We start from the raw sequence: 17,901 nt of genomic DNA, 5'->3' as shown, positions 1-17,901 counted from the left end.
CGGGAGGCGGGCCCGGGGCGGAGCAGGCCCCGGATGCAGTCGGCCCCGCGGCGCGGCCCCAGTTCCTGCCCGTGCCCTCCGCCTGCCGGGGCCCGCTCGCCCTTCGCAGCGCGGCCGCGCCATGTCGCTGGTGGCGGAGGCCTTCATGAACCAGCTGGCCGGTGAGGGGCGGGCCGGGGCGGGCGGGCAGCGGCCGCCGGCTCCTGTCCCCCGGGAGCCGCGGTTGCGGCGGGGCAGGCGGGGCAGCCCGGGTGACCTCGGGCAGCGGGACGGGAGGGCCGGGGCCGCGGCCGCGCCTCGCTCCGCGGGGTGCCGGGCAGCTCCGGCCGGGCGCCGGGGGCGGGGTGGCCGCGGCTAGGCCCGAAATTTCCCCGTCTCTGCGCCCCGAGCAGCGGGCGGCCACCGCGGCCACCCTGCCGGATCCCTCGGGGGCATGGCCGTGTGCTCACGTCGGGCTGCGCTCCGTTACCGCCCGTGGCTCCTGGCTGTGCTGCCGGGCACTTTCACCTTGATGCAATAACTTTTTAAGTACGTCCTTTCCAGTGCTTCAGAAATACATCGTGTTTATCCATTTGGCCATTGCAACCCAGCCTCCTGTAGGAGAGCTCAGTGCGGTGCCTCGCTCCCCGGGGCATGTGCCGCGTTGCTTGTGTTGCTCTGGGAAGCCGAGAGGCGTAAGGATGCCTCTGCTCTCGCTGGTGCTCGGGTGGCTCACAGCTGGGCCGAGTAAACTGGCTGTAAGCCTGGTCGTAAAACAAGTGATGTGCATCGCTGCTGAGTGCATTAGCCAGACATGCTCTCAAGGAAAAACCATGCAGCTCAGATTATTCCTTGCTAAGGTGTTCAAAATCCACTTAGTGTCTTGCGCGCTGAGAATTGGTGCGTTGGCCAGATTTCTCCTAACTCATTTATCACCGTTGCTGGTTTCTTTCTGCTACGCAGACTCACAAAGTATAAATACTGCAAGGAAGCAGCATTCTTATCTCTGCCACCCTGTTGAGGACGAAGTTGGCATTTGTCCCAGGAGCTGAGTTGTCTCGCACTTGGTGGAGGCTCTGACATGGAAGTCCAAGTTGGATTTCTAATATGAATTTACAGACTCCAGAGCAGACTTGTTTGGGACCAATACATTAGAGGAAAGGCAGAGGACCTTGAATCTGTGTGCAGAGGGACCCACAGGTATCCTTGAAAGTTGTGCTAGGCTCTTGGACTGGAATTTGTTAATTCATAGATGTTAGCACAGGTCATGCTCACGTTCTGAGGGCCAGAACCCAGGTTCCTCAGGGCGTGGGGACTAGGGCCTCAGCATTGCTTTGCTTTGTGCCATTTACTGGCACCATCTTAGTGTGGGAATGGAATTCACAGGGAGCTTTGTGTTGTTTCACACGTCCCTGAGTTAGAGATAATGAGGAAAACAGCGGTAGAACCAAAAACTTGAGCAAGGTCGAGATAAAGTAAATTGGCTACAGTGTTAAAGATGAGCTTTGGGCAGTGGCCAGTTTGTGGCTTGCTTGAGGCACGTGTCTGAGGGTCTCTAACCAATTGTATGACAGATTCGGGCACGTGGACAGCATGTGGGGCTACGGGGAACGTATACGTAGTGGTGAAAAAGGGAATAAACGTCTCCTGTTCAAGAGCCATCAGGAGTCCATGTCTTGCATCCCTTCATCTTAGTATAGTTTATTCATTTATATTGTGAAACACAAGGGTAATTACAAACGTGAGTAGGTGTTGATTCAGCTGTATTTGTTTGCTCTGTGGCCTTTTGAGTACTCTAGAGCGACATGTTGCTGATACTTACTTTCTGCTGGACTTACAAATACCAACTCAAAAACTGTATTGCACGTAGGCATCTGTACAGTGATAGTGTAAGAAAAATGTGTGTTTGAAAAGCTGGAAACAAGAAGATGAAGTTCTGCAGCACCTGCCTCTTTCCTTTCCCATCTTTCCAAGCTGTTCCTGCATTTTCCTGGGCAGACTCTTGCCTCCCGTTTGGGGCAGTTGCATGCCCTCAGACAAACAAATGAAACAACTGTGCTACTAAAGTGGGGCTCTGAGGATATCAGAGGTGTTCGTGCGCATCTGGACCTTCCTAAAACATAATAGGCCTAGGACAGTAACACCTCATCTTTTACTTGGCAGTCATGGGTTAAGTGATGCTCCTTTACCTAGGTGAAGAAATATGTAGGTAGCTAATACAGAAATGCTGGCAATGCTTCACTATTTTTGCAGAGCAGAAATGGTTCTTGCTTACTCTATTGATCTTCTACTTCTGCTGGATGTGCAGCTACTTACCAGGACTTAAGGTGCGGTACAAATCTTTGTTGTGGGCCTGTCCACCGGATCATTTTTTAAAACAAAATTACGACTTTGCCTTTGCTTTCGTAAAAGCAAATCAGTGTCAGAAGCAGTTATCTACCTTGAAAATAATAAATACCTTTGCCAGTGGGTCATGGCCTTCTTAGCTCATCTGTATTATGTATCAGTCCCAGACTGAAACTAAGTAAAGGCAAAATTGCTCAATTTTTTCATATTGGAAAATTTTTCTAGAAAAATTAAGTTATCCAGGATCTTGGCCAATACCCACCACAGTGGGACATTGCACAGACACAGAGAATATTTCATTCTGCTACTGAGAAGATATATACGTCCCACGGATATTTTTGAGGAAGAAAAATGATGTGTCTGGGAGGAAAAATACAGCTTAACAAAAGTTTTTCTAATAGTGCCTTATCTCCATATTGTGAACACTTTCTATTATGTATGGGTGGAAATGCTGTGTTGATGCTGTGTCTCCAGGAATAATAAATATTTCCATAGCTTTGTGAATTGCAGGCATGTTGTGCCACATTTTAAATAATCGATTTCTGAACTGTAGCAAATATTAATTGCGTAGTATGGTAGAGAATTTGTTTAGAGTAGCTTAGCATCAATCACACTGTAACAGGATAGGAAATGAGTGTTTATACTATAAGAAGAATTAGAATGCCAGCTTTCAAGTGGTCCAGAATATTAATGTTTCTAACTCTAGGAGTTTGGAGAAGCTGACAGCTCAAATCATCTAGAAGAGATTGTTGAAAAGTTGTTTAATTGATCACTAAATTGCTCAATATGCTTAGTCCCCTTCTTCCGCCTTCTCCCTCCCCCATTAGTTTTAGATCAGCGATCAAAAAGAGAAAATAATATCCTTGCTTGTCATTTGATCTCTGGAAAATTACTTCTGTTTACTGCAGTTGAGTTATGTCCAAAGGTCCTAGGCTGGTTTTAGTACTAAGGGAAATGAATACAGTTTGAAAAACAGATGCCCTTCTGCCTTTAGATATTTTACATTCACAGCGAGTCTACCTCCAGTGTGATATGCCAGAGCAGAAGTAAATTTCCTACGTGCATGTTTTATGTATTAAGACGAGCTGCAACTTGGCTTAGAACAAACATAGGGAATGAAAACTGACCTCTTAAATTGTTCCTGCACATAAAGGACGTAAGATTTAAACTGAGTATGCATTTTGTGTATCAGAATGTGCATATGTAAATGTTATCAGCTTCTGTCTATGTATGGTGAAAAAATAGTTATTTTTGTTTAATAATAAATTGTCTGCAGCACAGCTTATTTAAGCCTGCTACAGAGGTGCTTGTAGTCAAGAGATGGTTTTGAAAATACCAAATTTGTTAAGCTACTTGATTTTATCTTACAGCGTACTTCAGGCTGGGGACATGCACGTGTGCTTTTTTTGTGTGTGTGGGTGTAATCAAACTAAAAGGATTCCCTTTAACTCTTATTCAGTTTCAGTAAACAAATCTCCTAGGCTGCTCTTGGCAGTCTGTGCTCGGGCACATGTTTTATGACTTGATTTGAATCAATCCTTTGAGTGGATTGCCTGTCTAGTCTTTTCTTAGGGCAGAGGAAAAATGACTTTATTTCATAATTATCATAGTCCAGTACATATTTCACTTTGAGTTAGTTATATTGCTTCTTAAAAAATAATTACAGCTTATAAAATCATATCCTTCTGCAGTTGTTTCTGGCTCCATTAAGACTAAGCATTCTTCCCCTAATCAGGATTTTATTATTACGTGTTTTCTGCTAACGTGGTATCTACTTTTTTCCCATGGCAGGAAACTGTATTGCTCTAGAAATACGACAACAAAATTAGTAAACGAAGAGGAATGCTTATTTTGATGTTGTCTAATTTGATTTGCAAGTGAGGTTTCATCAGTTGCAAGATGAGTCGGGTATGAATGCTCTTTGGGAGCCTAACTGTTCAGCTCAGGAGAGGTCCCAGAAGTCTGACTTTGGGGAGGAAACAGGTTTTTCTCTGTCTGCCCTCTGGTTGCACTCAGGACACTCTCCTCTCGCGCTGTCCCAAGGCACTAACCTGGTTTCTTTCTGTAGGTTCCTCCGAGCTGCACAAGAATGAATGAAAGCTTCGTTCCTGTCTTCCTTCCTAGCTGTTGTATAATGAAATTGAAACCGACGTAATGCTTGCATCCCTACCAAGAACTTTCTGAGTGGTTTTGTGCAACTGCATATGTATATTTTTTTGCATTTGAATGCCATATTGGAGAAATTCTGGAGATGGTAGAGTTTGTTCACTGAAAAAGTCTTGAAAAAGAAATGAGGAAGACTGTGAGGGTATGATTATGAGACAGGGATAAATACATTCAGATTTTGAAGCAGGGAGTCTGCAGTGTTTCCCAGAGGCGAGGAAGAGGCTGGGAGATACTGTTGCAAATATTGTTGTCTCTTTTTCTTTTTTCTTTTTTTTTTGTGTGCGGGTGCCTTGTAGACTGTGAGCCCTAAAGCAGCAGAAGAGGCACTGACATCTTCCCCTTTCTACTAGCCCTGCTTGCATTTATGCCAGCGATGCTCTCCTGTGTAGTGGTCGCGGCGCTTCAAGGCTCCGGCTCAGTCTGTTGCCAGCACGCTGCTGTGCTGCGCGCAGGGCTTTGCGCGGGACATGAAAGAGAAAAGAGAGAATGACGAGGAGCCCTAATGAAAGGCTGCAGGGGCCAGGTGGGCAGGAGGAGCGTGCATAAGGAGTCGCTTTTGGAGCAGATAGGGGTTATTGAGGTCTGTCCGGTGGGACAGACGTGTAGGATGTCTGTCGTGGATCAGAGGTGCTGCGGATGAGAAAGCAGCGAGCTCCTCAGGGCACTTTACAAAGGGGTTTTCAGACTGCCCGCCAGACGTCCTTAGGGGAGGAGGAGTTCAGACTGCTGCAGGGAAGGAGGGGTTTTCCATCTGAAAGGGCTTCTAAAGGACTGTTAAAGTGTATGGGTGTAGGTAACATCGCTCAGAATCATCCTAGTCTGGTAAGGCACTTAGGGCATTCTTGAGTGTCGTACCTCCGCTGTCCTTCTCTTCAGGACAGCCCCTGTGCTTGAAGCTTCATGTCTCGAATCAGGGCCAAAGTGGCACAAAGGGAAGAGGCTAATTTAGAGATCTTTTAAAAGCTATAATTAAGAATTGCAGAGCTTCTGCGAAATGGAGCCTTTATGCTGAACATCAAGAATAAGTAAAACAACTCTACCTTGTCAGGACTTGACAAATACATCTTTTGAGGTCATTGAGCTGGCACTCTCCCCGCTTTTCTGGAGAAATCCAAGTGTTGGTTTAGGAACGATTTGCAGGCGGGAACTTGATTCTGTTGAGCTCCATTGGCCCCGTTGGTGAGCGTGAGACGTGACTGTGTGCGCGGAGGCACCGAGCCACCCCCAGCAGCCAGGGTGCCGGGCTCCGTGCAGGGCTGATGCACAGCTGTCGGCACAAGGGCAGTAACAGAGCTGGACAAGCGCTTGGATACATGCGATTCATAGCTTTCTTGGAGGGTTGAGGAGCACATCATGTCATACTAAATGGCTGTTGCAGTCGTGTCACGCTCAGCCTCTCATAGAGCTCCTGCCACGGGAAGCTCGAGTTTGGGAATTGCTGCGGAGATTGAGTCTTTATGGTGACACGTGTGCTCGATCAATAATTACTGAACAGTCATGATTTACCTGAATTGTAATATCTGGAAGAAGGAGGCCTGGGACGGATTTAAGCAAATGATGTAATTATTTGATGCATGATTTAATGCATGCTGTTTAACGTGTGTGGAAGTCGGTTTTCATTTGGCAAGGCGCTGTGAGACGCTTCTTGGTCCTTTGTCAGCAGAGCCAGGGAGTTGCTGATGCTTTCATTTTTTCTTGGCCCTTGTTAGTTTACAGTATCAGGCCAATTACATGAAATTGATCTGTACTCAGTGTGGGTGGGTTGAACTGGTGGGTCTTAAGGCAGCTAATTCACAACTTTCTCATACTTCCTTCGCTGATTGCCTTTAACGTACGAGATGTGTATTTTTAACTGTTTTGGTTCCAAAGTGGCTGCAGCTTCATGATGTCAATCAAAGTATATTCCTACACTTACTTCCTGTAGTAAGGATTTAGAGACGCATAAATTCCTGGCGTTTTCTCTTTAAACAATACATTGCTACTTCAAATATGACCGATTTGCATTACAAAAAGAGAAGGAAGTTATCACCTGCTTCTTTTTGTTCACCTTGATGTCAAACTATTAATAATCCTCTTCCCTTCTGGAGTCTGTGGGATAGTTTCCAGGGTGGTTTTCTTTGGGTTATTGCACCTGGGACTTAGGGAGCAGCAGTTCCCCCCGCACAGCACCAGTCTTGGGGAGCCGAGCAGGTTGACTGCCTTCCTGCCGCCTGATACGATGTTTGTAACATCCTGGGGACTTGTAAATAATGCTGTTGGATGTGGCCGTTGCCCAAATGTAAGGCTAGATTTCTTGGTGTTTATTCTTGTGAGAAAACAGTTCTGAGGTATCTCATTATAATTTAATCACTTTTGTACCTAGGGAGAGGCTGAAGGAAACTATGTGGAAATAATGTGTAAGTTAATCTCTCCAGCTGTAATATTGGAATACAGTGATTCAAATTAATGCCAACTTTTTGGGTTTTTAATAGAGGGTATCTTGCCTCTTGGCTCTTTCAACAGGCCTTTAATGCCATGTGAACCAAACTGGTAAATACAGATGTTTTAGTTTTCCTCCTCTTTATGCAAGTTTAATATGAAAGCGCTTAATATAACAGAAAGGAAAATGATCCGTGCAAATCTGGTGAGTTCAGAGAAGCAGTCTTTGTTTCTGTATGGTCTGTAAACTTCCACTTAATATTTCAGGAAATTGCTCTGTCTGAGAAGATCAGGTGTTCCCAGGCCAGGCCCTACCTTCACCTACATAGTAGCACACAGCAAACTGCGTGAAAGAGGTGGTTAGCTCATTCAGAGCTTTACTTACAGAAGCAGAAAGAAGACGTTGAGGGATACATTACTGGCATAGTGAGGATTCAGTAGATTTTGGTTTAGAGGAGATTCGAGGCAGAGAGTGTCTTGTTTTACTACTCCTTTGGCTCGCAGTGTAGTTTCAGTACTTGAAAAATAATCTATTGGATAATAACATTTGGTGTTAATTCTTCAGCCTTGATTCTTAGAAAGCGTATGCTAGTTTTATAGCTAGAAGTTTGAAAATAACTTCTCTCTGCATTGCCTTTTGAAAATGTTCTTGCCCCACCCAAATTCTGTGGTAGTGCCGAGAACTGGGAACAACTTAACTTCAAGTTGAACATTGTCCTGCAAAATCTTTTAATAACTTCATTTCCCACACAGGAGAGAGCACTGGACCCGGAGGTCTCCTTCGTGTGCCTGTGCCCGATACTCAGGAATGCTGTAGCTTGATAGCGTATGCTGAAGGAGTGGCAGGCTAGCAAGGCAAGCACGTCACGTACCATACTGCTCAAAACTGGCTCTTCACACTAGGCTTCTGAAACTGTGAAACTGGTCTTTAGCATATTCCACAATTTAACATGTAAAGAGTTCTAGTCTTCTCTATTTTACAGTCAGACTTAGTTTTTAAGGAATGGGATTAAAGGCCTAACTGTAAGCCATTTATTTCATTACAACTCTTTAATCATTGTGAAGCTGCTTGGGGAAAGGGGATGAAAACGTCTGTTCCCCCCATCCATCCAGGCAGCTCTGACATGGGATGAATAGTTTCCCAGTTATTAGAGTGTAGGAGTTGAAACAAAGTTTGGTCCTCTAATAAGATGTCTGAACAGCCTGGAACAATTTGCTGGTGGGACCGAAGCTCTGCAGAGAGTCTTGAGATGTGATGGCTTCCTCTTCCCCAGTCGTCACTGGGGGAATGTTATGGCAACCCGTTCTTGGAACTGAAATTCACCTCTGTGCAAAGACCCCAGAGAAGTACAGTGCATCCTGTTTTGAGAGCATTAATTGGAGCTGAGACGTGTGTAAGCCTCAGCTCAGCTGCTCATCCCCTGCTGATACTGAAGCTTGGTGCTCTTAAGTATCTCTTCTTAGGGCATATGTGCATTCTCCTCTCTTGCTGTCCCAAAAGTATTTGGATGCTCTTACAATTGAAATGACAGTCTTGAAACATCTGGAAATGTTGAAATCAAAATGCTAATTGAATATATCTCTGCCTTTAGCGTAGCTCGAGTAACACATTTCATCCCAAAATCTGAAGAATGCACCTGATGCAATATTTTTTTGGTGGCAAAGAATTTGATGGGACTGTCATGCCTCATTCTGTGCTTTGCAAACTTTTTCCATGAACAGTAATGTTTTGTAAGTCATTCCTAGCCTCACAAGGAGGCTAGGAATCTGTTTTAATAGCTGTAAACCTGAGTAATTAAAACTCCACTGGGAACATGAAACACACCAGTTCACAGAGTTTTCCTCTAAAATTCTAATTTGATACCAAAGAGCCCTGTTAACTCTTTGAAATCTGCATTTTCTATGCTAAACTGTTAATAAGTAAAATGCTTTGACTAACAAATATGTTGAACTTAGTGAAATTTTCATTTATTTTAAGTCATTTACAAAACCAAAGGAGATTTTTTTTTGTAGGCAGTCTGCTTGACATTTGACTTCTCTGCTTCTCATGTTGCTGCATCTGCTGAATTCTCAGCTCCTGGGATAACCAAGCTTATGTGGTGATGCTTTCTGTGTCCACGTCCCTTTAATTTTAGTGAAAATTAACTTATGAACAGTAACTTATGAACACAATGCAGACAATTTTAATAAGGAGGGCTGATCCCACAGATGGGTTGTTTCCTATAACTGGCATAAAAACAAACAGTATTGTAGGGGAGAAGTAGGGAAAGATAACAGGATGAGGTTCACTTGTCCTGAACAAACAGCAGGCAATCCACATGAAAGACTAAATATTTGAATTCATTAGGCATGGGAAGAAATTCAGTAAGGTGGGAAAACAACCTCTAATAAAGATCGCAAGCCCAAGAGACAGGCCTATTGAAAACCACACAATAGTAGTTCCTCTGGTTCTGGAGGCAGAAGGAAGAATCAGAGGGTTCCTTCTGCTAAGGTATGCAGAGAAGCGTTCCTGTAAGGCGTCCTTCCAGGCAGTTGCCTCATCCTGTGAGCGGCTAATGATAAAAATGTATGTTGCGTAGGATCTGACACGTAAATTTGGTGCTGTGTTGAAAGCTGCTTCTGAAACTGAATTGCCATAATGTTTGTTAATTTTCTCTTTATGTACTGCCATGGTAGCCTTTGTTAGCTAGGAAACTAGCATCTACTGACCAGAAGATTGTAGTTGCCGAAGGATAAACTGGATTTGACTTCATTAGCGCACAAATGATAAGTTTGTGAGGAGTTATTACAGCATTAATCAACTTGATGGATTGGAAATATGACAGAACTGAAGCAGCGTGTAATATTAGTGCCTATTATTCTACAAATTATGTCTTCACCTACATTCATAAGGCAAGAGTCATTGCTGTACATTAAAGACGTTGCATGCTTTCTCCTTGTGGAGGCATGTGGCATCCCTTCAGCAGCTCTTCCTCCTCGGCTCCCCAGCGGGCTTCTGGGCTCCCCGAGCTGCAGGTTTTGGCCTTGGGAAGTGGCTGAAGGCAGCTGTGGGGCTGGTCTTTGAACTTAGCTTGCACCTCACAAACCCGGATGTCTCATGCAGCAATGCATATTTAAACTTCTCAATCATCAGAAAAAAATACATCATACTCAGAACACCTGAGAAGGCAGAGTAAGTAGAAGTTGGAAGACAAGGGAGAGATAGCGACTAGGCATTTAACCTACAGAGAATTGCCCGGGCTTTGTGTGTGTACCTCTGGTATCGTTGAACATTGTCTCTGCCGCATACAATTCTGAAAGCATGCTGCAGAATACTTTTCCTAGGGTATGTCTAATAATATGTGAATCTTAGTGTGAAGTTGACAGTTTTAATATCCAACCTGTACAGCGGCAGTAAAATCTTTGGTTTGCTCTACTCAAGAAGAAGTGAAGGCCTCAGTTCAAGGCTCATGGGCACTTGTCCACGTCGTCCAGACACGGCCAGAGTTGTGACCTCCCTCTGGAGCCTGTCAGAGGCTGGGAACAGGGGGATTACTCTTTTATTTTCTTAAAACTGTTGAAACCTGGAATTAAGGTGTCCTAATAAGAATGGCTGAGACTTTCATGCAACTCTTTGGCCTTGCGTCATTTACTTGTCAAATGACGTGTTAGTATGCAGCTGGGTGGTGGATGAGCAAATGCAAAGATTTAAAACTACCCTCGTGCTTTCCTTCCCTTTAGTTTGATGTGTGCTCCTGTGTATGCTAAGACTATATGCGGTAAAGACTTCATATCATGACTAATGAAATTAGGGTCAAATCCGCAGTAAATACGATTTGTGAAAATCTGTATGTGGTCAGTAGAACGTGGATGGAAATTTTAAGCAGATAAGGGCCAACAAATTTCAAAACCATTCTGCTTGTATTTTGTTTTATGACACGAACATGGTTTTTTTGTAACATAGACATGGCATGCTGTAGCAGTGGTGTCTTGTTGGATTCTGTGTGCTAAGAAGCTGTGATATATATCCAGGGCTGCCTGTAGCTTAATGCCAGGATCAGACTGCAACTATTTGAACTTCTTGAGATGTACTTAGCTCTTTTGTTGGAACGTGAAAAGTTCATTTAATTTTAGTGTGCCTGAGATAGTTCAGCCACATGCTTGTGGAAGAACAGGCTGCTTCCAGTTTGGGCTGGAATCCAGGAATTTGATATAAATCTGACACTCCAGTCTGAAAAGGGTCAGGCAGAAACTATCAGTTGAAATGGGCTCGTGCAATTTCAAGGTCTCAGTACCATTTTGGGCATGGAAAAAGGATGTTTTCTGTTTGCTGGCAGCTTACCTTTGTGACTTAGTTACTTTTGTAAGTATCTCAGGGTTCAGCACTGCAAGTTTGCTGCAGTACAGTAATAACATTCTTAATTCCCTCATTCCATTTGCTATAGCAAGACTTCAGTGGACTTGAAGAAATGTATTTTAGATAAATTATTTTAAACAGTTAGGGCTGTAGTACCACAGACACTATCTAGTCTTTTTTATTTCAAGAAGTAAATGTGCTTCCACCTCAAGAATTTTTACTCCAGGGCAAAACTTTAATGGAGGGGTGTAAAACCAGTAACTGCTACAATAAAACATAAAACATTTCTTCGTGACACTTAAGTGTGATTAGTTGCTTTCTCAAGCCCATACTAGTATAGCTTTGATAGGCTCTGTGCCTTAATGTTAAAGGTAGTGACCTTTGTAAAACTCTGCACAGTGTTATAAGCTTTACAGTTCTATGTGACTTCCATAAAAGTTAATACTTCATGAGTATTTTCTTGGCGTTTGAGGGCAAAGACGCAGAGAATGACCTTACGGAAGCCAGTGGCATATTCCTGTCTGAATTACACATAATTATTTATAGACTTCACTGCTTAAGAAAATCTTTATTTATGGGATTAGAACATTAATTTTATTTACAAATAGCTAGTTTGGATAGAATCCAAGTTTGAGTTGGTATTTAAAAATAGATTTCTAAAATGAATTTAACAAAGAATGTAACAGAGACCAAACAATGCGATGACCTGTTATCCTAATGCTAGCATTAACAGTAAATCACTACTGATTATTATTTTTGTTTTCCCATAAATTCACACGGTATATGATTGATTAAGTGCAGCAGTTCTCAGTTGGGAGATGTTATTGTCTTCTATATCTTTGCTTTTTTTTTTTTGAACAACTGTTCAGCTGTTTTGAACAACTGATGATGCAGGTTTTTTAATGAATATTGACATTCCCATTTTAGGGTTGACTGGTACATAATTTAAAACAAAAGGTAGTCCTGGTCTTTGTGGCGGGTGTGTTTCTGACATGGCCGAGCACCTGAGCTTTGTGAGTATAATATTGGACCAGTGAGGACACAACCTCAAAAGGCAGAAAGCTTTTCCATTTCTCCGAAGCATTCTTCACACCTGGTTTTGAGGTTTGTGCCTCTCTCCTCTGAGTTTTGTTCTGTTCTTTCCAGAATTCATTGTTTAGTACCTTAATAAATAATTGCTGTGGCGAGTGGCCAGAATTATGATGGCAATGTACGCATGTTGTCTTTCTGGCAGAGGGATGCTACCTGCTTTTGCTGCTTGATAATTGTAGGGCTATTCTGCAGTGGAGACTGAATTTTAGCTTTTACTGCACTGTTCAATTTTGGGACTTAATTTTTCTGCCCTGTGAGCAGCAGAAAAAGTACAGGAGAAGTGAATGGCAGTGGGACATTTTTGGGGCAGGTCAAATCTTGCATCAGCATCCTTACAGTTTGAGTTCCTGCTCTAGGTAACGTTCGTGTTCAGTTAGCATCTGTAGGCGCATTGTCATTTGGCTTGCTTAATTAATTTTTCTTCTTTCCACAGCCGCAGAGCCTTGGCCTGAAAACGCTGCATTGTATCAGCAACTGAAGGGTGGGTACACTTCTTTGCAATTAGTAATTACTTTGTTGTTAAAAACACATTAAATATGCACTAAGATAATTAACTGCAAGGAAGCACAGAAATTGTTAAAAGATTTCTTTGTGTTGTTTGTCTGGTCAGAGGTTTTCGCTACGCTTACATCTGCCAATATAAACCAGCTATTCATGGCCTATAAGGTCCTTGGTTTATTATTGACTCATTATATTGGCTGCTGTAGGCAGTGTAAAATGATGTGGTTGCAGGCACAGTTGGCAGATTTACTGCACCAATAGCTGAGGCAGCAGATTTTTGAAGTCTTGTGGTAAAGTGGGCTCTCAGTAAAAAGGAACTGTTAAAATGTATAGGCTAGGATGGTTCAGGCTCCCTTTAGCAGCTCTTCATATATCATCAGATCACATTATGGCCCCCATTTGGGGCTCAGCAGCCTGCTACAGTTGTCAGAAGACTGCAAAGTAATGAAGACTAATAGGTAGCAGCCCTAGTCTTCTAAGCATGGAATTTTTATTGCAGTGAACTTGTCATCTTTCTTTTGTGTGACAGACCTAGACACAGTGTGCAATATTAACTGCAAGCCGTTTTTATAGGTTTCTGAATGCTTTTACTTTTTAGCCAGAGGAGTTATGAAGATGCGGTTTTATTTAACTTTGATTAGAAGAAGAGTAATTGGCATAAAGCTCAAGCATTTGGTTTTCAGTTGTGAGCATTTTTATTGTACGTTGTTGGTATAATGTGATAAATGCTGTTGCATTTGCAGGAGAAATATTCCTGATACATTTTTTTAATATTCATATCACAGGTTTTCTAGTCCAGCTGCATAATAATTATGTATGTGCTTCTTGTTTTATGTGTAAGAAATGCAATCCAGAATGACTTACAGGTTGGTAGCTAAAAGGGCACTGCTTTTTGTAATCGTGGGTTTTGTTTTTTTTTTTTTTTCTTTCAACAGAGGATCAAATTTTGCTTTCTGATAATGCATCTTCCCTTGCTGTTCAGGTAAAATGTCATCTTTTCTAAACTAAAGGTGTTAATTACATTTTATATTTTGAATTATTATCTTCTAGCTAAAAGAACTGTTTTTACCTAAGTGAATAATTCAAGAATTATTTCTGTCAAAATCAGTGGCTTATTTCCTGCATCTGATGTGTTTTATGTTGTCATTGCCATGCCAGAGCCTCAAGGATTTTGAGCGTTCTATATACAGTATGGCTGCTTGTACTCCTATTTATATTGTATTATATCGTACAAAATCTGCTTGCCTGCCTAATCTAGGACCCGTGTGTGGTTCCCATCTTTTGTCAGTTGGCATGCTAGTTCCTCTTGTAACATCTTGCATGATGATTGCTGCATATTCATGCCCCCAGCTCAAGGCATCCGTGCTTCATGTCGTGAGCATTGAATCTCCATATGTCTGACAGTTTTTCTCAATTTCATCATGTATACATAGTTGAGATCCAATGTGGTTTTTAGAAATAGTCCATATAATTGACAAACTTGCATCTCTAATTGACTTAAAAGCACCTCTGTGGCTGTGAAGTCCGTGTAAATTCCATTAACCTGTTAGGTTCAGTAACCCCAAATCTCGAGGGGATGTTTTCCCCATTAGCAGAGAGGGTCTGGCTGTCAGAAGTGTTGGTGAGCCGGATGCCTGTAAGGTTCCTGTTCTCGACAGCAAATTTGCCTCTGCTTTGTGTAGTAGGGAGCTGCACTGTTCCCCTGCTCCTTGCTTTTAGTGTGTGGTTGAGCTCAGAGCAGCTCGTCCAAGGGATCTTTGAGGGCTATCAAAAAGGGACACTGAAGGCTGTAACTGGTGTTACTGGTAAGAAGGTTAGGACGGTTTGATCGTGGTAACTACTTACAGGATCTCTAACTGTTTTTTTTATTCCAGTCTGGCAATATAGGAAATGCCTACACTGTAAAATTCTATCCCAGCAAAAAGGTACCTTTATCTCGTGCTCGAAAGATGAGTCATCTCTGAGATACCAAATAAATGGGGCAATATTTATTTGTTTGGGCAGTGTGTTTTATATCATGCCTCACACTAAAGCAAATAAGTGGTTTTGTTGCCCATTTGATCTCAGTGTTCCTTTTCAGTCCAGAAACCTTATATTTTGTGGTTCTTATGAATTTTCTTACCATCTAGCAATGCATATAGGTGTGGCTTGTATTTAAAACACAAACAAAAGAAACAACATAACCCTAAAATTTCCTTTTCTAATGCATCATTTTGCTTTACTGTTTCCAGTCCATTGTTATCCTACACATGCCACTTAGATGATAAATTGGCTATAATATATTAAAAACGCTTGTTTTTCTTCAATATTCTCTAGCTGGACAGCTGATAGTAGCCATGACTATAAATATGGCTCTGGTAGATATCTGATCTTAAACTTTATAGAACAATTTTGTATTGGAGAATCATATCTATTTGGAAGAATCTGTGGAACAAGACTCTGACTGTGAAAGAATAGTTATCCTTGGTGTATTCGATCCATTTTGAAATGATACTAGGATCTGTAGTTATGTATTACTAGCGAAGTGATCAGAAAGCTTTAAATATACCAGTGGTGTGGTTTGCATAAGTAAATTGCTGAGTGCCTCTGTTTCAGAATTTGCTTTTTATGCTGATGAGAGGACCTTTATCTTTTTACTGCATATCTTTTTCTATTGTGTGTATTTTTTTTTTTTTTAGTTTCTTCCCTGAGGAAGAAATGGGGGGTGTGTGTGGGGGATAGGAGGAGGAATAAGGGCTGGTACCTGGGGCTTTTTTCCCCACAATTGCCCTTCCCTTGTCCCTACTACAGATGCTGGGTAAGTGAATATCACCAGAGAGATACATAGCTCATTCATGGCTTGATGAACTTCCATATGGTGAAAATGCATAAGAATTTTGAGTACATCTGATCAAAAGAGCATACGGAGTCAGCTGTCATCAAATCTGAAGGAATGCGGCTCACGTCAGGACTCTACATGTGCTGTAACTGGTCTTTCAGATCTCTCTCAATCTCTTTACAGCATCTCTGCATCACGCTGCTCTGGGATAGCTCTCAGAGAACACATATCCAGATAGATCTAAAATAAATAATAAAATCCAATGCCATAGTACGTGGAGGTTGGCAGTTGTAAAACTGACGACCCAGCGGTGCAGCTGGCACTTGGGGTACCTCTCGTCAGGAGAGTGAGCAGGCGGTGGCGCGAGTTACTCTCAGTGGAGGTGTAACAAAGGCTGTTGTGGGTATCTTGTTGGAGTTGGTGGGTAGTGGGGGCTGCAGGCTGAATGTAGGAAGTTGGTTCTGTCTTGCTGCTCTGATAGCGATTGGACTTAGGACTTCTCCGTGTGCAGTGCAGTCTGGGCTCCTGACTATAGCTCTATCTCATATAAGAGAGGGGAGGACAGTGTCTTCTGGGAATTGCTAGGCAGATGTGTTAGTGGTGCCTTCAGCAGTTAAACAAAAAAATCCCTCTCTTCTTGTGGAATCTTTCTGCTGATTCTGGTAGTTTTTTTGCTTTTGTTTTTTAATTCCTCTTCTACCCATTGTTGTTCCTGAAAGCAGACTGGTTTAAGAATTCCTTTGTGTTTTACTGTGTTCAGGTCCTTTAAATTTGCTGAAAATGCAACATAACTTCAAATGAGCTAGTGCGTTATCTCTGTTACATCTTGGTGTTTGCACTCCTTGTTTGTTAATGTGAAGTAGGGTATTACACAGTCCTGCTGAAAATGAAGCCCATTTGATCTTTGGCTGCAGAGTCTTGATATTGAATGAAACTATTTTCACTGCAGAGGAATTAGTATTTTTCCCCGATTTTAGTGTCAGCAATGATTTTCCAGCTACAGGAATGAGAATGTTGTATGTAGAATGAAGGCTGTGTTCTTCTCATGGGATGTTCAGCCCCGTTCTCATTAAAGTTAATGAAAATACTATGCTTCCTAGGTAGTGTGACTCATGGATAAAAACATTCTCTGTTTATTTATTGTATGGCTTCCATTATACAGCATTCCTGCTTATCAGTCGTATCATACCAAAAAAAAAAAAAGTCACCAAAAACCAGAAGCAAAGACAGAACTTATTTCAGTCACAGAACAACCGAAGGTGTTTTGTAGGGGGGTTTTGGGTTACCATTATCAGACCATGGGTGGGGGAGAGGGAAGAAGGGAAAATGAACGTTAAATGCTCATTCTCAGTAATGTAAATACTTTTTGTATTCACAACCTTTTTATTATTATTATTTACGTTTGTCTGCCAGGTACTTGAGGTGCTGCTCAGCCTGCCTTTATGCATGTCTGGTCTGTAGGTCTGGTGCCTTTAGACACTGTTGCTGTGTACTGGCAAACAGAAGATAGAATGTGTGTAAGTTTCTGCATATAATTTCTTGCAATGTAGTGTTTTTATATGATACTTCGTGTGGAGGTATCTGGGAGAGAGAGACCTCAGTAATGCGTGGTCAGCTGGAAAAGAAAAAGAAAGAATTGTGCAATTTAAGAAGTGGGTTATGGGCCTTTCTGTAAGGACGATCACCAGACCCAAGGCCTTCCAGAAGCCAGGCCACCCTTGTCTTCATCTCTTACAGATGGTGAGTTAGGTCTGCTGTGTGTTTGTATGTCTATAAACACTTTTTTTTGAGTTTTATATACTTTAGGATACTGCTTTATTCTTGTGCAGGTAGGCTACAGTTTTTCATTTACTTTCAGCCATGAACTTGGATCAAACCTGATAACCAAAGGAGACCATGCTTCAGCCTGAAGCAGAGGGCCTGCCCAGGCCCCGTCTTCCTACTGATACTGGGCGCAGATAAAGCCTTTTGGCCAGCGGCTGGGCAGCACTGGTGCAGCAGAGGACGCGGCAGGGGCTAAATGCAGCTGTGCTTTGCTGGGCCTGTAGCCTCAAATGCAGCACAGAGCATCTCTGTGCTGTCCCAACTTGTCAGGAGGAGGAATGTGAGTGGTTAGACTACCTCTGTCCTTGCAGATTCTTCTGAAATATTTATGCAGGTAGCGTTAGAGTCTTGCTTAAAAGGCTGTCTAGATTGTTCAGGACTGTGGAAATTCTAGTAGCTATCCTGAGGTTATACAGCTCAT

General features: G+C 42.5%; 1 protein-coding gene across 1 annotated transcript in view; it reads left to right on the top strand.

The window, feature by feature from the left end:
- MTX2 (metaxin 2) overlaps positions 1–17,901 on the top strand; it is a 33,092-nt gene continuing 15,191 nt past the window's right edge. The window contains exons 1-3 of the mRNA XM_066999002.1: positions 1–161; positions 12,771–12,818; positions 13,774–13,820. Of these exons, the coding sequence (XP_066855103.1) occupies positions 122–161; positions 12,771–12,818; positions 13,774–13,820 (135 nt within the window). The 5' untranslated portion in view covers positions 1–121. The remainder of the gene's footprint in view (positions 162–12,770; positions 12,819–13,773; positions 13,821–17,901) is intronic.

This window comes from Anser cygnoides, chromosome 6 (assembly GCF_040182565.1).
Source record: "Anser cygnoides isolate HZ-2024a breed goose chromosome 6, Taihu_goose_T2T_genome, whole genome shotgun sequence".
NCBI classification, from domain to species: domain Eukaryota; kingdom Metazoa; phylum Chordata; class Aves; order Anseriformes; family Anatidae; genus Anser; species Anser cygnoides.
The sequence above is the reverse complement of the archived record's forward strand: the minus strand, read 5'-3'. Positions and strand labels throughout refer to the sequence as shown.